General features: G+C 45.4%; 1 protein-coding gene across 2 annotated transcripts in view; it reads left to right on the forward strand.

The window, feature by feature from the left end:
• Positions 1-16345: 16345 nt before the first annotated feature.
• The window catches only part of LOC146178906 (multidrug resistance protein mrp-7-like), an 87548-nt gene continuing 78741 nt past the window's right edge, over positions 16346-25152 (forward strand). For both annotated transcript variants that reach the window (XM_084578649.1, XM_084578650.1), the window contains exons 1-3: positions 16346-16494; positions 20693-20851; positions 24325-24459. In XM_084578649.1, coding sequence (XP_084434775.1) covers positions 16477-16494; positions 20693-20851; positions 24325-24459 — 312 coding nt within the window. In that variant the 5' untranslated portion in view covers positions 16346-16476. The remainder of the gene's footprint in view (positions 16495-20692; positions 20852-24324; positions 24460-25152) is intronic.

The following is a 25152-nucleotide window of genomic DNA, read 5'->3' on the forward strand; positions in this document are numbered from 1 at the left end:
CATCGGTTATCGCGTTTCTTCCAACTGAAGTTTACGCAATAGGTTGCGTTTCGTTTGTCGCAGAAATGCCGACGATCTTAGCAAAACAATCTTACTGGTTGATATGGCAATGAGATCGCAGCATTCAGCGCTATGATTGCGAACACCCCAAAGAGCCACGTTATACGAAAAATTACTGGTGAGACGATCATAAATAAAAATTAGCGGGTCGGTCTAGCTTCACTTTAGGAGCAGATGAAAACCTCCTTCAACAAAGCTATTTCATGCAGCTAATACTTTCATATTTTTGTTAAGTTTTTTTTTTATGAAAAACAATGCACTGTATCTCCCTTTTCAGTGGACTGTATTACAAGGACATAAAGAGTCGGTGCGATGTTAATCCCAAGTAGCAACCAACGTGGTTACAAAATTGATGTTAAATGTGAAGCGATACTTTATAACACCATCATGAACTCTACGTAAACAAAAGTTGCGTCACAATTTTGAAACAAAATCAGGGGCACACTTCTCTTCGATGCCGTTTTTATTTATGTGGGTTTTGGCGGTGGCGTAGCATTTTCTGCTGTATACGCTTAGCGTAAAACATTTCATGTAATGCGAAATGAAGATTGTCGTATGAGTCAGAAAACTCAACTTTATATAGATGAGATACATTGTAAAGAAGATGACCTGGCACCAGCACGGCGGCACAAGACGTGGCCACCAGCTGGACAAGTCCGGACCTGCAAGCGGCTATCTTGGCTTAGTCCTAGTAAAGGAGGTCGCCATAGAATAAAGGTTGTTATGTTCTTGGTGGAGGTGTCGGAAACTCAGCTTAGAGCTGCACAGTCGAAAGCTTAAAACTATGGTGCCACTTGCTGCCATCCAAGCAACCGCTCCTCTATCGCCAGCCGCAACCTGCCCCGGTGCGCTTCGTCAATGGGATCCTCATATTTTCAGTGGGTATGGACGAGCACGCTGTGGAGAAAAGTGGCTGTCCTCCTACGAACGGGTGCGCGCTCCTAACCGGTGGGCAACAGCGTGAAGCTGATAAATGGTCTGTTCTACTTGAATGATATTGCGAGCCTCTGGTTCAAAAACTACGAATCGATCTTCCCCGCCTGGTCCGCGTAGTCACTAATGTGATTTAAAATGCATCTTTCAGGACTCTCACGTTTCAGGCGACATTGAGAGCTACGACACTCCCTAGACAACATATAGAGCAAAACCACGCAAGCAGCACACGCTTCCGTGGCAACGGACCCGGTATTACCATATACTAATGAAATGTGTATAATCAGCGAATACTACTAAAGGGCGTGTTCGCTAGTAAAATATAAAGTTGCGAGACCCCGTTGCACGCTAAGAGAATACATGCTGATATACACATTGTCCAACACTATACCTAACAATGCACTAAAAGCTAAAGAGAAGTTTATGCAGTTCCAAAAACTGAGGATATATGCCGATATATACACTGTTCAACACTATAGTAAACAATGATATATACAAGCTGCAGGTCCGTCCTGCACAACGACCATTGCACTAATGCCAAGCTAGAAAGCACACAACATGCACGTCTTAAGACTTCGACGTTCCTCCCAAAAAAGAGAAAAAAGGGAGGGAGTACGTTCACAACAAACACCACGCGACTCTTAATAGCACTCAATACAGCAGTGCCGGCATGGCCAGACCATCCGGATGAACAGCAAAGAAACGTGTATGCTAGCGCTGCAGGAACCGCGTTCCCAGACGCTCGGACAGGTACTTCCAGAGGAGGAAACGGAAATTTCGAAGCGCTGGATACATTGCGCGTGCCGGTTCCCTACGTACTCCCGCCAGGCAGCGGCGACGCCACAAAATAAACATGACACAACACACAACCAGGCGCGCAAACACTCCACGCGGGCGACGAACGCTTGGCCCGTAGTGTACAGAAAACAGACGTCTCACGAGGCGCCACATGACTGGCGCCACTGAGCAGTCGAACACTGCATGGTAGATTGTTTTCGTCGTGCCGCAGTTGGGACAGCTGTCGTTAGGTGCGACACCCCATGAAGCTAGGCGCTGACGCGTAGGCAGAACTTCCCAGCACCGCCGCCACTCAAAGTCTCTGACCTCGAGGGGCAGGCGGCTGGCTGCCCAATGTCCCCATCTTTTATTTGAGATGCGCCGCTGATCGTGCGGGCTGAGTTGCAAGCTGGCGACCATCGCCCTAACTAAAGTTGGTGGAACCGCATCTATGTTCACTCTGGTAAGCCGGCGTTTAGGGTGTGCCTGAAACCCGCAGCGACGCAATAGAACGGGTCTGGCCTTTCGGCCTGCGGGTCACTGTGTCGATCTGCGGTGAAAGGTCGACTAGCTGTGTTCATCCAGTAGAATAAGAGCGATCGTCCCGGGTACCCATCACTATCTAGCAGTGTCGTAACTAACTTAGCCACGAGGACTCGAGCCACCGTGTTGATGCAAGGCAGCCCGAGTCCTTTTCTGCTAGTCGGTAGGTGCAGGAGGTCGCGCGTGACGGGAGCCGTCCCACCATCCCACATGAACGCGCCTATCAAAGACGCGAGACGACCAGCCGGCCACTCGCCCCACACAAAATGTGAATGCGCACGCCGAAGACTTTACTAACGCGACCCTGGAGTTGAGCGACATCTAGAAGCGCGCGGCGTCAGCGAGCATTCGGGTTGTGCGGGAAACTTATTCATCCCACGTGCGAGCCGATACTCCCCTTGGTTCAATTAGTACTCCAAGTACGCGGACCGCGTCCACAAAGAGGACCTCCGCTGGCAACCTGAAATATTCGAAATCGAAGCGCGTGAATTTTCTATTGAGCTGAGTTCCGGACAGTAGAGGGAATTTATTGTCTTCCACACACATAGGCACTTGTATATACACACACACGCACTGTAGTACATACATGGGAGGACAACAAAGGTGCGATACTAGCAGCAATCACATATTATTAATTCCGTGTTCATTAAGACTTACAGAACACACGGCCGTACAGTAGAGGGAATTTATTGTCTTCCACACACATAGGTACTTGTATATGCACACACACGCACTGTAGTACATACATGGGAGGACAAAGAAATGTGCGATACTATCAACAATCACATATTAATAGTTATTCCGTGTTCAGCAATACCTACAGAACACAAGCTCAAAAGGAATTACAATGAGAAACTTAATGACAGATGATTAAATCTTTCTCATGATTCGAGGTACGTAACAAAGGGGGGCGGGTTAGTATGGCAAAGCTGGCATAACAAGCCTGCCGTCCTGAACGACGAAGAAACGGGTGAGCCAGCGCTGCAGAAACCGCGCCTCTCCATCTCTGTCCAGTTGACCAAAGGGATAATTCCACAATAGAAGACGAAGTCGCTGCAGCGTTGGGTACATGGCCCTGGCTGGTTGTCTACGGACTTCAGCAAGGCAATGCCTTTTCCACAGCCCAAAATATACACAGGCGACTACTAGCTGCGCAAAACATCCGCGTGGTGGCCCGGCGCCAGGCCAACGTGCACGGAGAACATCCTTCTCACCAAGCGCCACATAACCAACGCGACTGGGCATTCAAAGAACGCGTGCCTAATGGTTTTCGTGCGGCCGCAGTTTGGGCATTGGTCATTCGGCACGACATGCCACATGGCGAGGCGTTCTCGCGTGGGTAACACGCCCTATCGTCGGCGCCACTCGAAATCGCGGACCTCGGAAGGCACGCGGCTCACCGCCCACCGACGCCACATGTTGACGGAGCTGGTCGTCGCGGTTTAGACGCGAGGAGGCAAACATCTCACTGACTTGCACTGCGGGCACCTCAAAAATATTGAGGTCAGGCAGGTCACTGTTGACCGCTGTCTTAAAGCCTGCTACCATTTGGTAGAACTTGTGAGGCCTTTCTGTGAGGCCTCTGGGCCCAGGTGCCGGTCTGGAGTAAAGGCCCGGCGAGCTGTGCTCAGCCAGTACTGTAACAGGGAGCGTCCCGGGTACAGCGGATCATTGAGCAGCGTGGCGACCAGTTTCGACGCGAGAAATCGGCCCACCGTGTTGACGCATAGCAGCCCGATGCCTCTCCTTTCTTGCGGTAGGTGAAGGAAACTGCGCGCAGCATGAGCTGTCCCGCCATCCCAGATAAACACCCCAGCCAGGAAGGCGAGGCGACCTGCCGTTCGACACGGAATCACCGCAACGCGCGAAACGTAGAGCGCGTAGGCGTACGCCTTAGTCTTTACTACCCCGACTTTTGTCTGTACGGAAAGTGCGAAGTGGGTGGCCGCCGACATCGCACTTGTGGCACGCGCTACCACATCCTGCCACATCCGCGGTGATACGCCGCTCGCATCGAAAAATACGCCCAGCACACGGCCCGCGTCGACAAATGAAACACAAACTGGGAGACGGTCCGCGAAAGAGCCAAATCGCAGCGCGCGACTTTTACTGGCGTTCAGCTGCGCTCCAGACACATTGGAATATGTGTCAAAAACGACAAGAAAGGCGCCGAAGCTGCGGCCATCGCGTAAGAAAAGGGACAGATCGTCAGCGTAAACCGATACCACGACCGGTTCCTGCCTCGTCACCGCAAAGCCCCGGATGTGTCTATCACAGGAAACTCTCTTCAAGAGCGGATCCGATGACAGGACAAAAAGGGCAGGCGACAAGGGGCAACCCTGGCGATCGCCCCTAGTTATGGCGAAAGGAGGGGCTAGTGAGCCGTTCAGAACAAGTACACTACTTAGGTTGCTGTACAAAGCTCGTATCCTGTCGATAAATACCGGAGGCAGACCGAAGCAGCGCAGAACAGCAAACAAGTAGGCGTGCTCAATTCTGTCGAATGCCTTCAACTGATCTAAGGAGAGAAAGACCCCGTGTACTGCCTTCTCTTTTGCATAAGCGAACACATCTCGTATCAGCGTGAGTGACGCAAAGACGGAACAATGATAATAAATCCAGCACTACTATCGAAATCGAACACCTTAACTAGAAGCTCGCATTTTTTGATTCACAGCAGTTTAGAGTGTGCTAATTTATTCAATGATGCACTGAAATTCAGCATGTGTATGTTAACAAGTACTGCTTCCTATGGTCTACCGGACATCACATGCCGCTATTCGCATCAGTTTATCATTGAAAAAATACCAAACATCGTTGGCAGCACAGGTATGCAGCTTGAAACAGAGAGAGAGAGCACGACATACTGATTGAGTTATAAGAAGGGAAAGGCGCGGTAACTGCCTCACTTGTTTTCTGTGGACACCTCAACCGCGCCGTAAGGGAAGAGAGGAAGGGGGGAGAGAAAGTAGAAAAAGAGAAAGAGGAGCCGTAGTGGAGGGCTACGCAGTAATTTCGACCACCTGGGGATCTTTACCGTGCGTTGACATCGCACAGGCACGACGTACTGCATTCATAGGCTTATAGGAAGTGAAAGGCGCCATAACTGTCGCACGTATCCGTGGACACCTAAACCCCGCCTTTGGGGAAGATAGAAGGGTAGGAGTGAAAGAAGAAAGAGGTACAGCAGGCAGCAGTGGAGGACCAGCGAATAATGACGACCCACGGTGAAACTTTACGGATCGAAATTGCCCCCCGGCCCTCCAGCACTGCCCCCTATTCCGTTTTCTTCTTTCGCTCCTACTGTTCTATCGTACAGGAAATCTTTACAAGCAGAGAGTAAGGGTGGTGCTGCTCCTCACCATCCGGAGCTCGGAATGGAGGGGGGGGGGGGGGCTACGGGGGCTTGCCTGTCACCTGTGGTTGTACATGATCCCGGCGTCTCTCCCTTCCTCTTTTTTTCGTTCTTTTATTTGTCTTTGGTTCGTACGAGGCAGCGGAGGTGACTCAGCTGCAGAGCCAGTCGCTGGCCGTGAGATTTCTTTTCCTATACACCGACGCAAGAATTTTACAGGCACTAATAATGCACAGCGTACTGATTTCGATGTTTTTCTCCTCCATGAAAACGCGAGAGTGCTTTCAAGGCGGGCCGAGGGTGAGACCCTACCGTTCTACTTCACACATTTCAGAGAAAGGGGAGTAAAAGAGAACTAGGGGGCGAACGGAGGATGATGCCATAACAAAATGATTTTATTTGGGATGTTAAGTTATTAAAGAGAACTCGCACACACTTTTACAGACTCGTCTCAAGCAACATGCTGCATATGACTTCCATTCACATAAGGTGTCACTGCATGCACACAGGTGTTTTCGGTATAGCTTCAGATAGCAGCTGTGAGTTTCACTATCGCGGTGGTGTGCATGTTTACGCCTTTGTGCCAATAGGCGTAAGTATGCACATCACTGAATCAGTAAAAATTCAAGATACACATTCAAACTACAGGCTTCTCTCGCCACTGACGCCCCCGTACACAAGCAGGTGTGTTGCACGGTCTCGAACGCGCTCCATTTCCTCTTTAGTCGAAGTCCATTGAGCCCCGCCGGGGTGGTGCAGTGGTAAGACGCCCGACTACTGTGCCGGAGTTCCCGGGTTCGAACCCGACCGCGGCGGCTGCGTTTCGATGGAGGCGAAACGAAGTAGCGTCCGTGTGCTGTGCGATGTCAGCGCACGTTAAAGATCCCCAGGTGGTCGAAATTACTCCGTAGCCCTCCACTACGGCTCCTCTTTCTCTCTTTCCACTTTCATTCCCACCTTCCTCCCTTCCCTTACGGCGCGGTTCGGGTGTCCACAGAGCAAGTGTGACAGTTACTGCGCCTTTACCTTCCTGTGAACCAATTTAATTTAAGTCCATTGAGCGTTCACGCGAGAACGCTCTGGGGCAGGGCTCTCCAGGAAATAATGGGCACTGGAGGGTTAAGACCCAAATGCCTTCAGGCATTCCCATTTGTTTTTTCCCTAAAGAAATGCGGCACGATTCGCTTGAAAGTAGGCAGTCGGAAGCTAAACGCCCAACATAGAGACTGTCTCTTTTCGCGTCCATTTCTGCTATCATGTACTGACTAAAACCCGCACAAGTGATCACGACATTGCCATTCAGTAGACATCCTGCCGATACCTGCTAGCCAGGTCATCGAGGTGACCACATTTTCATAAACAAGAAGATTGAGTTCGTGAGTGCAATTTTCGCTTGTCAACCTCTTGAGCCACGTTCCATACAGAGGTGGACATCGTATTTGGCGACACGAAATTCAACTACGTGAAGGCATACATGGATGAAGTGTTTTCTCAAATTATGAGCAATAGCCTGATAGATTTGCAGGATATACTACAGCGGATACAAAACGCAGGGCTCAATATGATTCCAAGAAAGATTGTGCTAGTAGATACCTCAGCAAAGCCTCTGGGGTTCATCTTTGAACAAAGAATTGTGATGTCATTCAAGGACAAGCACCAAGCCACCCTGCAGTACCCCTAGGCAGTATCTACATATAGATGCCTCGTGCCCTCTGCACCAGTTGTGACAAAAATTGGCCTGGACCTGGACTGCCATGAAGGAATCTACTCTCTATAATCTTATTTCGTGCACTGCGGGTTTGCCTCTTGCACATCTCAGCAAGCCATTTGTAATACAGACTGATGCAGTCATGACATCAGTGCTGCTTTCTCCAAGAACACACTTGTGACCTTTGCCAGTTGGCATTCGCAAGCCGCCTCATTTAAGGGGGTCGAATTCAGCTACTCAGTCGCAGAGAAAGAGTGCTTGGCGGTGGGTTTCGGAGTCAAGAATTTTGATCTGTGGTTGGATGGAGCTTGTTTGTATTTAAACCGACCACGTTTCTATATCCTGCCTCCCAGTTTCAAGACCCCAGTAGGCCATCTCACTAGAGGGTCGAGTATCGAAAACGCATGAACAACAAAGTAGCCGGTAACCTGCCGCATGCCCCTCTTCAGGCAATCAAGGCCACGGCCAATCCATAGCACAAGTCCTGCCTGTAACTAACCCCGACACGTACTCGGATCAACTCAGCCGGCTGCAGCTACTGGAGTCTAACTGTTGGATACACATGGGCGCAGAGCCATGGATCACATCAGCTCGAAGCCAAGAATCAAACGACAGTGAAGTCTGGGTGCGACTTCCACCTGCAGGCCATAGCTGGTTTGCTGGTACGTACATAGCTGCTGGAGACACAAGTATCAGTGAGTTGACTACCTGTCAAGGTTGTTGTATTTGCGAACCTGTAGGCTTCGTTTACTGTGTGGTTTGGTTTGTAGGGTTTAACGTCCCAAAGCAACTCAGGCTATGAGAGATGTCGTAGTGGAGGACTCCGGAAATTTCGACCACCTGGGGTTCTTTAACGTGCACTGACATCGTACAGCACACGGGCGCCTTTCTTTTCGCCTCCATCGAAAAGCAGCTGCCGAGGCCGGGATTCGATCCCGCATCCTTAGGAGCAGTAGTCGAACGCCGTAACCACTGCGTCACCACGGCGGGACCGTTTAATGTGTAATTTCACGACAGCACGCTGGTTGGCCATTGTGACGGCACAGACTTATGAAAAGTTTTGTCGCATTGCTACATGGCCACTTATGCGACAGGATGTACTGAGGAATGTCGGCATCTGAGCAATATGCAAGCGTGTTGAGCAATGAGGAGGGAAACCCCCAGGGCTTATGCAGTCCCTTTATATTCGCTACCCCTTCCGAATTACTCAGTGAGACATGATGCGATTTAAATTTTCCAGAAATATAAAAGGCTACAAAAAGACGAGGAAAGAACGTTTCTTCCGGAGATACTGAAAAGAGAAAAATATCAATTTTATATACATCAATATATATATACTTACCTGCATTCAAACAGCAATGCATTTTATTCTAGCTTTTGGCTTTTTGCTGCTCTTGTATATTGTGCGACACATAATAATACACGTAAATGAATGTTTTCATGGTTTAGGATAGTTACTTCTATATGTGTTCCGGCCTCCACCACGGAATGTGAGACGAAGTGGTCAATGTTCGGCTGTGTGCACAAAAAGAACAGGAGTAGGCTCAAGGGGCATAGGGTACCAAAGCTCTTCATAACTCGCTCGAACCTAAAGATTCAATTTTCTAGATGTATTAGCAATGCCAGAATTAACAGCACCAGCGATTCTGGCCTTCTATCTATGTCCCTTTCCTTCAGGGTGTTCGAAGTTGTAATCTCATCCACGTTTCATTCAAATGTAGGACACCGCTCCTTTCGCCGCCGGACTAGCATCAGCAAACACTTGTAGGACTGTTTCAATGGCAGGTTTGACAGGGCCGGATTTGTCGCACCATTGCATTTCAGCTGTTCCTAATACGCTTAGTTCCTCGTGCCACTGCACTCAGTTAGTATCCAGATAATCAACGAGGATATCGCGTCTTTTCCCATTTCTCTGCCACAGCTCCTGGAATAAAGGCTTTTTCTTGATGGTAAACGGATCTTGTCATCCCAGATATCATTAAGTCTTGCTGTACTTTTGAGCACAGACCATTTCGAGCTTTTACCTGACTCGGGTCTATTGCTTCTCGGGTGGGTGAACTGGAGGATATCTTTTGTCGGGTACACGTCAATCCCAGCACTTTAAGAACTCTTGGAGGTACACGAAGGGGGCCGCTTCGCATCCATCCGCCACAAACAGCTTGTTCAGTGTCGCATTGTTCGATGCCCATTTGTGCGATTTCTTAGATGCTGCGCTGAACGTTCTCCTCGCTACTTTATAGATCTTCAGCGCTTCGTCCTCATTTTTTGCTCTCGTTAGTAGGGCAATTGCTTACAAAGATTACACCAATAGCGAAGTAGCGTCCAGTTAGTCTCTTCCAAAATTTTAAATAGTTCTGGAGAGTCGCTGTCAGGAAGAAAGGACTTGCCGTAGTTCCTAAACAAACTTGCTTCATTCGCCACGTCTGTACTTTGCCTGTTGGTCTGTTTTCGTCCGATTTTGCATGGTACCACGGAAATCAGAATGCATCTCTGGATTTCTCCCCAATCTCTAGTTGCAAAAACGCTTTTTTAATGTCGAAAACTGAAGCTATTCTCCTGCTTTTGAAATTTAGTAGGATTGTTACAAGGTCGCCTGTCAAAGTCGTACAACTTTCAGGTTTTGATTCCGATTCTGACTTGTGTTTATGTGATTAATCAGGAAAAACCACGAGCATTAGTGTTTGATTTCGCGTTTCTCGAAAAAAAAAAAACAACGTTCGATGAGGTTATGCAGTTGGTTGGTTGGTTCATAGGAAGGGAAAGGCGCAGTATCTGTCACACTTGCTCTGTGGACACCTGAACCGCGCCGTAAGGGAAGGGATGAGGGTGGGAGTGAAAGTGGATAGAGAGAAGGGGGGGCCGTAGTGGAGGGCTACGGAGTAATTTCGACCACCTGGGGATCTTTAACGTGCGCTGACATCGCACAGCACACGACGCCTCTTCGTTTCGCCTCCATCGAAACGCAGCCGCCGTGGCCGGGATTCGATCCCGGGAACTCCGGCACAGTAGTCGGGCGTCTTACCACTGCACTAGATCAGGTTTTCGCGTTCGTTGTCTATTACAAGTTTAGCTCTGTCTTGTGTGCAATATTCTCTGATGACAGCGTCATACTTCTCCAAGAGGTGAGCTTGTAAGACGACTTGCCGTTTGGGACAACCGTTTCTCAGCAACTTCCTGTTTCTCACTTAGATCTGTACTCTCCTTCCGTGGAAGGCCTACCTCGTATCTCGAGCCTATGCGCCGGATCTTCTATTCAAAAGAATGAAGCAGCTTGTGCTCCGCACAGCTTATAGTCAGTGAGCTCGGCCAACTCGAGAGTCGAGAACATTTCGAAGCATTTTGCAGTTTCTCCCTCGGCAAGTTGAACGAGCGGTAGTGGTTTGCTTGCATTGTGAGTATACTACCGGGCCCTGAATGCACCATCGAAAAGCTACTTTCATTGCTCGCAGTTTTCGACTGAGCTTCTTCTTCGAGTTACGAATTGCCACAATGCTCTGAATGATAAGGAGGTCTCTGCCACTCGTTTCGTTATTACAGGTCACGTCAGCTGCAGTTAGGAGTTCAAATAGATCTTTTAACTTTGGTTCGGGATTCGGAATTTTTTATTCTCAGATTTTTTGACCTAGAAACTTCGATGTTATAACCGTTCTAGCACACCCACTTTTAGCGTTTATTTTGTAAACATTTTGAAGCCCAGATTTTCATATTTTTGCTAACTAATGAATGACCATTGGCTCCCGCCTTTACAGAGAGCCCATAAAGAGACAGTGTTACCGTCTCCGTCACATATTACCTTTAATGCTTGTAGTAGTACTCTTTTTTTGGTACTTTCCACACAGATTGGATGTTTTGAGGATGATAGTTACTTAATTTACATTTGCCTCTACTTTCGAATGGGAGAATTCCAGATCACAAATTGTCGCATGTCGCCGGCCGAGAGAAGTTTCACGATGCCTCTGCACGTGCTAGCATGATAATTTGGTTTCTTGAAGAAAAAGCAAACCTTTCCCGCTCACATCATTTTATTTTCGTCTATGAAATTCTTGCATGCATGCGGGAGTTTCGTGGTTACTCTCCCTGCAAAACGAATGAGAGATTTGGTCTTGCTGGTTGCTGCATTACCGCTGCTGATGATTTAAATTTCGTTCCAGTGCTGTTCTTGTTAATATTCGTTGTGAATACAATCTTGGGATTTGACACGTGGTGCTTCCTACTTATATATTGCTGAGCAATCAGATTTTCACAGCTTTGCACTTCAAAATAGCTTCGGAAGTAATGACAGTGTACCTTTTGTGGCAGCAGCTATTTCTGTTCACTCTCCCGGTGCGTCGTCGTCATACAACGGAATTCCCCCTCCTTCTGAGCTCCGTGTTATGGTATCCTTGGCCGCCTCCCTCCCCTCGGCTCGATGGAAGTCGAGCAATATTTAAGCAGTAAGCGCTGTGCGAGGAACACGAAGACAAGTATTCCGTACCTTCCCTTCTCCTGGCCAAGTGTTTTCATACCTCCGATTCGAGAGATAAGGGTATCGTATAACCGTCGGGAGAAGCTTGAGTCCTCGCCGCTTTGAACTGGCTAAGGTCCAAGAGCGCGCGCATTTGCGCGTGCGCGATGGCGTCCTCATTGCCGAAACGTGTTTTGTGCAGCAATATGGCTTCGTTATAGCATTGAGATGAGGAGGGAATGCCCTGGATTGCTCTCCCTGCTTTACCAGTCACAATAAAATTTAAGTAGCCGAATTTATCCAATGTCGCCAGTCGGTCATCCTTGTTGATCATTTACTGGAACTGCTGTTAAAGTTCTTGCATTACACTTCTTTGCGTCAATGGTATGAGCTGTAACGTTAGAAGCTTCACCTGGAAGGTCCCGTTCGCCGTGACAGCATCGCTGACTGGTGATGGTCCTCTTTCGGCCACTTCTTTACATGAACTTCTTTATTCTTCTCTGGGAGCTTCGCAATGTATGTAACAATCTGGTCTTCATAACTTTATAGGTTCGATATAGTCTTGCTTATCCTCTTTAAACTCGCGTCTCGATAGAGGCGTTAGCTTCGCTCAGATTGGTCTGCAGAGTCCAAAGCCTTGCCAACAAAACAAACCAGACCCAGCTACGGATGGCAGCGGCGATAAAGCTGCGCTTAGCAGGTCGAAACCATCCTAAGTAAATCGGGCTACAAAAGGGTGTACCAAGCGTAACCATGCTGTGAATATTCCGGTCTATGCCAATTTAACTATGATAAGCCTCTGGTAATTTTATGGTTGGCGCCTAGCCGAACAGTTGTCTTTAAAACATTACAACTCACCGCCACTCTTACGTGTCGATGCGAACTGGAATCAACTTTCACGAACTGATTTCTATTTTTGCACCTGCGTTTTCAAACACACAGTATGTTCAGCCAAAGGACTCTTGTAATCTTTTCACACATTTCCTGATGCCATATTTATCGGTCGATTTATAGCCACAGCAGAGCGAAGGTCTTTCCGATATTCCTCCAATTACCTCGCACCGGTGCTAACTGCATCCACGCAATCCTTGAGAACTTCTAAAACCTCACTGTCCCACCTGACATTCTGCCGCCCTCTGCTACGCTTACCTTCCTTTGGCATCCGACTAGATTCCCTCTGATTTGTTATCTGATGTACTGGCATCTTTATAACCTCCTTTCCCGGCACCTCTGCGGGCCGACACCATATCCACAAGATTTGTGTATACACATTTACTTTCATGGTTTAGAGTAGACATCAAATCTCCAAACAATATTCACACACTAAGTATATGAAGGAGGACCTATTAGACATCAGTATATGTATTTACTATAATGTTTCAGAGTACACATCAAAAACAAAGAGAAAGTAAATTGTATAATACTGAAATAAAATATCACCTACTAGCTATAAGACTTGGTGAACAGAACAATTGCCTCAAAAACGACAGAAAAAAAGTAATTGTCCCTTTATATCATTTGCAGGCCGTAAAGCCAAAATTGGTAAATAGGTAATATTTTCGGGAAAGGAAACAAAAGGAGAATATTTTTGCCTGTACATAAAAAAGCTCTATAAGAACTGGTTGAAGAACAAGTGAAGCAAATAAGGGAAGTGAAAAGGCAAGCTAATATTCTAGGAGAGGATACCAAAGCCTGTTGTCCAGTATTACAGAGTCATTTATACTAGCGCCTCAGGAACAACCCACCCAGTTTTTTTGGTGCAGAAAACACAACTGGCACCTCATACCTACCTGCCAGCTTTTTCAGGCAGTGCAGTGGGTTGTGTGCATTAATAGGGAGGAGAAAGAAAGCACAATGCCATAAGAAGCATGTAAAGAGTGTTATTGGATGTGTGGTGGGAGTGATTTACGAGTTTCCACTGACGTGCGGTAAAGTGTATATAGGGCAGACTGGAAGATGTATCAAAGATAGAATAAGGAAACATGAGAAGTCCATAGAAAATGAGAAGGGGTCAAATTTACCCCTGCACTGTCAGAAGTGCAAGTGTGAGCCATTGTTTAGGAGGCTTAATATTTTAGGGAAGAGTCGGGATAAGATGGCGCGCGAAATTTTAAAGGCGTTCTGGATACTGAAGAAAGAAGGCAGATGTATTAGTGAAGCCTCGCTGAGTTTACGTAGAAAAGAATTTACTTTTATTGAGGAATCTTCTTGAGTAATGCAAAGAATCGAGTTTGTTATCGGGCCTAAAGCTGTTTTTCTTAGACACCTCTCTCGTATTGTGGCCATGTTTGTTTATTGATCCTTTTTCCCTCAAGTACATGTACTTCTCGTTCTCATGTACTTCGTTGCTTCGTAGACATGTTGGCAGGTTACAGTTTTTTCAATACATAGGGACTTCACAAGTGATGTGTTTTGGATGGACATAATCCTACTGCACATGTGTGGTGGTGGTTATTAGTGTGTGACTGTGTGACTATGTGGTGGACTTTTTGACTGTCCAGCGTGGTATCAGCTGCTGGGCAAAGAAGAGGTGTGGAGATGCACGTGAATGTAAAATTGGTGACTGGCATGCTTGGACGATGTTTATGTTCTGCGGGGAAGAAAGTGCCACTATCTCCTTGACAAAGAAGAGGATGATGAGAAGATGTACTTGAGTGTAGAAGAAGAGGAGTGGTGAAGAGGAAGTGTGTTCAGATCCATATTACAGTTGGTAGTGTGCGCGTGTGTTGTGTCTCTTCACTTGTGTTTGTGTTTGTTGCGCCACATTTCTGGGTAGTCTTCAGAGACGATATTTTTGTGGCTCATAACCTATCATTTTGTTAACACTTGTTTATCAGCTTGTGTGATGTACTCGCGGCGACATGCCTGTTGGTTGCCAATATCAGACTACTGATGTAACTTACCAAGCTCTTCTCATGAGTGGAGATGTTTTAGCCGCATTTTCGCACAGTCACATTTTTTCACGTATGAAGTACAGATTCTACCCAACTATAATTGGCCAAGGCCGGCCGTTAGTAAATATCTGGAAAGAGCTCGGCAGCATAGTCTCAAAGGTGGGAAATGATTGGCTGCCAATTACGCTTGTTAATAGTGGGCGAAACACCTTCAGCGATTATTAGGTAATTAGCAGGAACTTTGTCAGGACACAATGCTCAAAAGGCCACATGGCCGGCAGGAGGGTTTGGTGACGGCCCACGAGGCTGGCCAAGAACTCTGAGCCGGCTGCAAGTCGCGCACTAAAGTTAAAAAAAATGCTGACGAGGGTGCTACATCGCATTGATAGTGTAACTTGCCTATGAAACCCTGCTGCTTTCCTCGAACCTGGTACGGTGTTAAAGAGAAATATGAATAAACCTTGGAAAGATATTTTCTTCATAATTAGCATGCATGCTTTTAGTGAATTCTTTTGCATAATATTTGCACAATCAGCTCACCAGACTTGAAAAATAAAATGCATTATCACCATCATCATGTCATTTTTATTTTGTATTGTGTCGTCGAAAGCTTTGGAATGATTGGAATAACTTCTCAACATGCAAGATTCAGTGGTTCAAAACTGAAGGCCTCATTTGGGTGATGTGCAGGCTTGCTGAATGTTAGTGCTATGTTTGTACGGAGCGTCATGAAGCCTTCTGTTTCGTACTTGGCCATTTATGTAGTGCTCCTTGGACGATTCACATGTTAGAATTCGTCGCCGTGGAATTGTTGCAGTATTATGTTCACTGACAGACATCTGCACCTTGCAACTTTAAAAAGAAACTATAGTTGCTTCATTTGTGAAGAAATTCTGAGGTCAACATTGTTTCCCGTAGAACGTGCATCTATTATGTGAATGCTGGCGCAAGTTAAGCGGGGGCGTCATTGTGTTCAATTCCTGTCAATTCAAGGTCACGAGAATGTCGTACGTTACCAAAACGTCGTACTTTAGTGTATTTTCTGCCTGATTATAAAAGCGACATGAGCAACTTTTAGGCAACAATAATTACCGAGATTCTTAACTATAAAGCAAAGTTTTGCTTTGCTTGTGTGGACAGTGTTTGCAAGGTTGGCCTCTGGCTTTGGTCCTATGTCGATAGCCTAAAGTCGGCCAATGTAAAACCAGTACCCATTCCCAACATACCCAACTTTGTTCACTTAACTCATTGATTATTTACTCTAAATACCGCCAGAATGTTTGAAATTGTAGAGGAGGATAGTAATACACGAAAGTAGAGAAAATATAACAATATCAGCGTAGTTTTACAAGATGTGCGTGTGTGTGTGCGTGCACTGGATTTGGTGGGACAGAGGACGGTGCCGTGGTTGAAGCGTCAAACAATGTTTTAGCGACTCTGAGTTGTTCGAAAAGTATTTGTAACTAAGCCGAAAGAACCTTTCTTTCTCTCTACATATAAATATATATATCTTAATCCGGTAGTCCAGAAAGGGCAGTGCCGCATGTGAACGAGCCGCACTCACATCTGACGAACCGGCCACAGCTGCTGAGGCCATGTGCGTACGACATTCCAAATGCGGCGTCTGAAGGCGCTGCCCTTTAAGCGTCGCCAGCTCGCCGTTGCTGTGCAGACGTCGTAGATAGCCAATGTGCAGGTCACGCGCGACTCCTTGCAAGTTTTGTTCGTCGCTTCCTTGGCTAACGGGTCTTGTACAGCAGTAATGGAGACTGTCTCAGAGGTAAGGTTGTGTTTAGCTACTTTGCCTGGCTCTGAAATTAGCTTAGGCCATCACGGACAGTTCTATATTCGGTAAAGCCAGCCTTACCTCTGCCTTGCCTGTACCAGTTGAAGTAATATCTGAAGCAAATAAGCTAATCGGCCCTACGCCACAGCTACGAAAGCTCCTTGTTTAAGTAGTGCATGTCTCCGAACAAGATGGCAGTGAAATGTTAAAAATATCTTAGGGAACAGAAGAATGGATACATCCCCAGTGACCATTCTTTGTCTCGTCCATCTAGCGAAACGACGCTCCTTTGCTAGCCTGTGCGTGGGCCTCAGCATGGGAGACATAAGTTCGAAATCTGAATTCTTGATATTTTCAAATAAAACCTTATTGAGTTTTTTTACTATACATCTTTTTTCTTCGGTATATTTAAATTCATTTAATTCAAGGAGAGAGCGTTCGTGAATTGTCCACCGAACTTCTCGCCGCAGAAAATGGACAACGGTAGAAAAACATTCATATTAAGGTACTATTTTTCCCGACTGATCGCTAGGTGTTCTACTTGATAATGCTGCGTTTTAAAATACCTCGACTTTGTATCTATTTTTCGCGCCTGTGCGAAAAAACGAGAATGCAGGTTTGCTTTGTAAGCGCTCTCGACTGCGTGTCTCCAGCGCAAAACTAAGATCACATGCAATGTCTTTAGTTTCCCTAAGGCCGCAAAAACCTCGAATTCAATAAGTGACGACAAGACACAACAGTGCACAAAGCATTACATTGTATTTTCGTTGCTAGCTTACGGTGCCTTAAATAATTGCGAGAGCGCTGTGGAGTCTGCACTGCAGAAATGTAAAAGCCTGAGTGTTGCTGGTGCACACGACCCATCACGTTTGCTCTCGATATTATCAACTAAATGCAGCATCATCATTGTAATTATCACTAACTGCAGCGTCATTTTCATCTCTACTGTCATCCTCGTGGTAGATAAGAAAATTTATAAAGTGCGTTTCAGAATACCGGGTGGGGGCAATGGGTTAAAGCGTTCGGAGGGGGTTCCGAAGGATGGAGGTTCGATTCCCGGTGCATATAAAATTATTTAACTAATACATAATGACCAATTATTTTTACATCATCATTAATTAATTACTGAGCTGCCTCGATTCGGTCATCAGTTTGATTGGCCAGTGGCCTGCTGACTGAAGTTTCGAAAGTGCCGCATTACCGGATATGACGCCACATTAGCTACAAAGTGATGGAAGTGTGTGGCAGAATCGTTGCCGACAGTATGAGCCGTTATAGGATTTCGTCGTAATAAGCAGTTAACAATGCGCGTAGATCCACACCGCCTTATAGATAGTGGCTAACGCGCTGGAGCACTGAACACAAAGATGCAGAATCGAGTCCTGATTGCAGCGGCCGCTTTTCAGTGGAGGCGAGAAGCAAGGCATCAGTGCAGTGTGCGATATCAGTGCACGTTAAAAAATACCACGTTGTCGAAATTTTCGGAGTCCTCCACTACGACGTTCATCATATCCTGAGTCGAGTTCAGAGTTTAACCTTTAATAACCAAACCAAACAATGTGCGTAGCCATTCTATCACACAACAATATAGCCGAGTGTTCTCTTCCATTTAGTCTAACACCATTCGCACACTTTTATATTTTATGAAATGCTTTGCAAAGACGCCGCAGATGACAACCCGCTTAGAGTCGTTTATAAATGCCACTCGCTTTTCCGGTTGTCACTCCTCGGTAGAAAAGTTAGGCGTCAGGCGAACCAGATAACAAATAATATTCTTCTTTCGGTAGGTAAGAAGTTCGAACTCACGCACTCTGTGGTGATAATATGTGCATAAGAGACGTGACTCACCGGAATACTATTTTTAGTACAGCTGAAATATTTCTGGTTTACAGGCTTTATTTTGGGGCATGTTCTTTGTTCGTTGTTCTTTGTATTGTCGTTTACAAGAATTATATGCATGCTATCTATTCCAGAGAGCAGTAGTGCATTCTAAGACGGCATAGAGGGAAGTGGTAGATGTTCACTTACATGTCCACAGGCATCAGGTTGGCAAATGTGGCTCACTCTTCACGTGCTGTTTTCATCGATGCCAAACCCGCGTGACTGGATTTGCAGCTCCAGCGGCGTCAATAATCATTAGTCCTTATAACTACACAGCTTTTTGAGATTACTCCACTGCATTTGATTGCTTCAGATAGCTGATGATTGCGATTCGTATTTTTACTCTGCATCAGAGTGCTTTCGATATTTTGCTGCCTTTCTTGCCATAGTGCTTACATGACCTTAGCAACGCTTTTCGCCGCCTTGCTTGTTTTCTTCCTTCGCGTGCGGCTAAATGGCGATTATCGCACTTCAAGAGATTATTATGCCCCGTCAGCACTGTTAGTTCTTTCAAGAGCTTCATATGACCTCGACGAGCGCTTACAGAAGTAGCGTGAGATTCGGTAATTCGCAATACACCATGTCAATGATATCGGCTCCGCCGATGACTACAGGCCCTCTTGATTCATATGTGACAGAATCCAGTTTGTCCCACGCAACATGAGCTAAAGTTTTAAAACTGAAGAGCACTTCAGATGCAAGTAGAATTCGATGCGCAGTAATGAGTGTCGCCTCTAGTTTCCCAGGCTTGTTTCTATTTCCCCCCTAACTGAATGAATAACTATGTCGCTTTAATTAGCTAGGTATTGGCTGCATACCCCGATTTCCATATGCGAGACTGTAAAGCACCTTCAGAAACATTTCAATAAATAGATTCTACACGATATTTCTCACCTGACCCTTTTCTCAGTATTCCAAAAAAAATCCAGCGGAATATCAAAAAGGCCACTAGGGGGGTGCCTGCACACAGCTATCGTGCGGCGTTTAAATGTGCAATTTAAGAACAAGGTCGGATGCAGTGCGGCTGTAGTCACGGGAAGGTGGCAGGGCTCTCACTCATTAACAATGTTCCTGGTCCCCTTTTTCGTCCCATGACTGGAGAAATGCTGCTGGTCGAGCGGTACATCACTAAATCAGATTAACAAGCGGCGTTATGCAATTCTTTTGTATTTACAGAATACTGAATCAATTGCACAGAGCTAGCCAACTACCTTGAGTTTGCGACGTTATGCGATGTGAGGCAGAGGCTCAAATGCCTGCACCTGGCAGATCATCCTGTTCTTTTTTCATTCCTCAGCGACACTACAGATGAACTTCTTCACACAGTGTACGGTTAAGAGCAGCACAATGGCAGTCCGCATGCGCCCCTTAACGAGGCCTTTTTTCATATTTCGGGTGATTTTTTTTTAAAAGCGGAAAAATAGAAGACTTGAGACATATTTCGTAGGAAACATGAGAGCGATTTCGATAGGTGCTCAGCAACTTCACTTATAACATTTGGGGTTGGCAGTCAATACCTAAATATTGAAGTATTTGAACATTATTATCAATTACTTAAACTAAACGCAAAATAGCCTAATCACCTCAAGGCTGGTGCCAACACCATATATTCACTTTAATTCGAGTGCAATGTAAATTTAAAACTTCGCACCTTGGCTTGAACTTCATAGGACGAACTGTACGCATATTTGATACTTGCAAACTAATATGGTTGCTGTTGATAATACCGAGCCCCATCCCTTTCGGAACAAGTGGCGTGATCTTTCATAAAGCGCTCAGTGCAGTTCAGGCAGACCACAGATGAAAAACAGGCGCTCAACGTCAAACGTTTTCGGAGAATTCACGAAATCACCGCATATATAACTTCATAAAAACGGCCACCAGACGCAGAAATCATCTAAACACGCGGCTAGAGCATTGTTGTGCAGAAAAAACATGGTAATCTGATATGGGATACAGGGAAGCAACTGTACATTGGCATTCGGTAAAACTGCAAAAGCAGGCTTTGCAATAGAGAGCACGAAGAGCATTTGCATTTGTGTGGAAAGCTAAAGGAGCCAGTTTCCAGCAACGATCAAGTTTAGGTTCCTTACCTCTGTTTCGGTTTTTGAAAGTTGCAACTCTGGCTTGTCGGGGAGTTTTATAGAACGAGTGTAACAAAAATGACATCACAGCACTCATGTTTGGTACGGATTGATCCTTAACGTGGTCTGGACTGACAAGTGCTCTACCATTGTTGCTTCCAGCTGTGGACTTTATTCGGCTCTACGATCAAAGGTTTATCGAAGTGTGTCTATGGTCGCACATGCAGGTTGCTTCAACAGACGTGCCCTCAGTCGTTGCCACCCAGGCACTCACGTGTGTCAGCTTCGGGATGGCGGTGCTCTTGGCTCGGCAGCAGGTTCGCCAGAACAACTACCCTGCCGCACGTGGAGGACCCCGCTTCACCCTACTGGACGTTGCACAAACGGTGGGTCCTTAATGAAGCAGCTGCGAAAAATGTTAGACCGATTAGGTTGTCATGGTACCGGAACATATTCTGTCCTCTTCCTTGTCACTATGTGATTAACTAAGTAAAACACCTACTATATGGCGAATGTTTTACGGAAGACTAGTTTTTAAAAACATTGGGCTTAAAAAAGAACTACATATTTTCAACAACAACCTCTTTACCGCGGCAACCACAATATGCTGCATAAGTTGCCTTAATCACATTTTTAATTATCGCAGCTGGGTTGTTATTCTCAACAGTGAGCGCGCAGCCGTGGGAAACAAGTCCATATCAGGTTTTCAGACGAATAAAAACCGACTTCCAAAAGGCGTGCAGCGCGACAAAATCCGATATTTTTTCCTTGTACTAAATCGAAACTGCCCGTAAGAGATGCGAAGCATGATCGGTGTAGATACGACGTCCAAAGATGACGCAGGCAGCGGTTACGGCGCTAAGTTATAACTGCAAGCGGCATAGTGCCCGACACATCATTTACATTACATTGCCTCACAAGTCAATACAAGGCAAAGGGCAGTCATGGTCAGCAGCGTGGATGTTATACTAAAAGCAACGAAGTAAAATAAAGTACATAACACTTCATTGTAGAGCAGGCAGTCTGAATCTGGCGCCGTGCAGCTGCAACACTTCATCCCCAGATGTCTCTTGTAGACGGACTTCCCTCCGCTTTTTGCTGTCAGTTTCGGTTTTGGGCAGAAATCGCCTTTTTTCACGCCGTAGGGACTTTAATAAGTTTTTCTTCGTTTGAAAATATCGTAAGGCATTCTCTTCTTATGTCGTCAAACTCTATTTCGACTAACCACCTATTTATTACTGTCAAAAAGTTAATAAGGTTTAGTAATATAGTTGAAGTATTGACTGATATTTAGAGCGTAATGTGCCGTCATCTGCAGAGAGTTCATTCATGCAAATAGTCTGTTAACTAGTTTGAAGCCACTGTTTTAAATTTATTTAGTCTTTTCTGAAACACCTTGTATGTTCTTAAATACATTGAATGAAGCTGTAAGTTTAAGATTTTGCAAATAACATTTGGGGAACACCCTCTCCATTGTTATTTTTTTTTCTAATTTTTGTGCATGATTTTGTGCTAATGAAGGTCAATGCAGCTCTTGTCAGTCTACTCCATTTGCTATTCCAACATGCCGCGTCAGTGCGGTGGCTGCATTTGACTTCCTTTCATTGAGCGTGATCGTATAAGCAATGGCTACTTATTCTACGAAATTTTACATCCCTTAACATTTTTACCAATCATTGTCTCAAATGACAACACAATTATTTTCATATCTTTTGACGCAACGTTTACAATTCTCATTAATCTGTAATTTAACCTTTTCTCGCTTTTTGGTCCTGTATTTTTGTGTGAACAACGCAGAAAGTTTGAATACGGGAAAACCTATGCATACAATAAGAGTTATTTAGAGTCTAGAATTCAGAAACAAAACTTTTAAATATTCACCGTTTCATACCTAATTACGAAATTCAACTAAATATTTTTAAAGCGAAAATCAAGAAAGCCGTCGCACCTCAACCTTCATGAAAAAACCGTTTCACCGTGTACATTGAGAGAACCGATCAGATATTTATTTCAGCTGTGTTATTCACGATTAAAGGACAACGCTAAATCACTTATGGATACAGTTAACGTAAGTCAACTAGTAAGATTTAAGTAATTGATTACTTGTATCTAATTGCCTTCCTGGTGTAATTTCGTAATAGCGTAAATTACTTTTTCATACAATAACATTTTGGGTAATAATCCGCGTGTCTACACCGAAGCAGTGGTGCAGTATCAAGGGCGTTCGACGGCTTTCCGGTCGCGGTGGCCGTTTTCCGATCTGGGCGAAAAGCAAGGCGCCCGTGTCCTGAGTTGTGAATGCATGTTCAAGAACTCCAGTTGGTTTAAACATCCCGAGCCCTCCTCTATGGCGACTCCCATATCCTGAGCCGCTTTGGGGGGTTAAAAGCCGAACCAAACTAATTTATTTATCTTTCTAATGTAATATATTATGAATAATCAATTACAATTTGTGCAAAAAGGCAACAGGGGTGATGCGTATGTGAAAATGTGATTGCGTAAAATTGTTAGGCTGCATGACGGTATGCACAGCTGCCTGACCATGCACGCTTTCTACGGACGGCGTCAGCAGCGTGCCGTTAGATCACGTCGTAACGACCCCGACCAGCATTTGGGCGAAACCTTTATTAGGACTTATGTGTTGTAATTCGATACCTGATTGCGCGCCTGATGCTTGCAAGAGTACTTCTATGGATTATTTTGTAGGCTTTTGAACGGCCTCATCACAGCGCCAACGAAGAAAGGCCGCGCTAAAAGGCGTCGAAGTGTTGCCCAACTACAAGCGGTTGCGGAAGGGTGTCGAGCTCAACTTATTTATTTATCCTGAAACCTTATCAGACAGGGGAAATGATATATAAATACATGAATGCTGTAAACAACAAAAGGGAAGCCTTAAGTAGCAAGACCACAATTGTGAAAGTAGAAACAAAACATAAGGATGCAGCGTACAAAAATGTAGAAAAGTGGCTTACAATACATTTTAGTGAAGTTGCTGCTAATAAATTACTAGTAAGGTCATTGCCGTCTGTAACCGTTCTAGTGAAAAGAGCTCATAAGCATAAAAGTGTTGCCGTAAAATTGGGCGATTGTATTATATTATATTTAAAGAAGAACGACATAAATATCACTGTTTTTTTGACCTTTGAATAACCGACCTATGAATAACTGAAAAACTGAACTGAGAATGGAGCGGCAGAATATTAGGTGGGCATATGAGATTAGGAAGTTTCCAGGGATCAATTGGATGCAGCTAGAATACGACCGGGTTAATTGGAGGAACAAGGGAGAGGCTTTCGCCCGGCAGTGGGTGTAGTCCGGCTAATGATGATGATGTCTACTATTCCGTGGTGCTATTAAAACGTATACTGCTCCATTTTTTTTCCTAGAACCGCAGAAAAATGTGTCTTTTCGATCCTATAAAGCAATTTATTTGTAAATAAGAAAAAAGAGCGGATTGAAAAGACGGTGTTACGCGGATTACCCCCGTTATTCTCGCAGTTCTGGTTCTGTCTCTAGTTTTAAGCAATACTTAAATGCCCGCAATTAGTTACCACACTATAGAATAATTTGTAGAGTTCGAAAATGTGTCAGCAAGAATTGAACATGACAATATTTAGTAATTTAGTAATTATGCTTCACAGCGCCTAACTGAAGCGCGGTTGGCGCATTTGCACATACTGCATAAGACAACTGTACTGCTCCAACATGTGGACAACACGTGCAGTTCTTGGTTTAGTTGGACCCATTGAGTCAGCTTAGAATACCTTCACCACGACTGCTAAATGAATATTTCTTGAAAAATTGCCTAGCCCGCAAAGGTGCTAGAATGCTTTACTCACAGGTTTGTTTCTTCTTCTAGGTTCTAGCGTTGTGCTCCGCAGTACTAGCATTTCTCAAGGGAATTTACGTGCTGGAAGGAAAGTGGTCACTCGAGTTCCTCAACACTTCGACTCTGCGATTAGCTACGTCCGCCTTCGCCATGGCGGCGACTTTCGTGAGTACCTTTCGTTCGGGTCGCTGTAATAAATCATAAAAATGAAACAGTTCGGTAAGCCCATCTCACTCAAATTTATCTTACCCAGTCACTCCTACACTGTTAATGGTGGCAAATGATGCTTGGTGATGCAAAGAGACAAGCTCAACAAAATGTGGCAGTTATTTTTCCTTATAAGTGAATACAGTTTCAATCATGTGTGTAGAACACATCACGAACCTCTGTGGTCTATTTATCGGCGCTCTTCTACATTTCTTTTCTCGCACTTAGCAATCTTCGGTTTTTTGTGCTAAAAAAAAAAAAAACCAAACGGTGGTCTTCGCTACTTCATTTCTCATGTGAGATGTTGAAAAGTTTACCTGGAAAGGTAGAACTACAACCTAACATGACAACACGCACAAGAGAGACAACAGGACACGAAGGTAGCCTCGTGCCCTGTTGTCTCTCCTCTGCATGCTTTCATGTTAGGCTTCAGTTCCGCGTTTAATATGCACCACCTAGCTCAGGTTCAGATCATTCGCTTTATCTGAAAAGCTTTTAGCCGCGTGCACTGGACTCTACGTTCCTGGCAGTTGAAGTAGACACTGCACTTTATCTAGAATGTTTAAAGCCAGCTTTCAACTGAGTGCAGCCACAAGCGGCGGACATTTTGCCTGACTGCGTGCATATTTCCGCCATGTTAAAATTCTCGGG

This window comes from Amblyomma maculatum, chromosome 9 (genome assembly GCF_055883805.1).
Source record: "Amblyomma maculatum isolate TAMU_Amacu chromosome 9, ASM5588380v1, whole genome shotgun sequence".
Lineage (NCBI taxonomy): Eukaryota > Metazoa > Arthropoda > Arachnida > Ixodida > Ixodidae > Amblyomma > Amblyomma maculatum.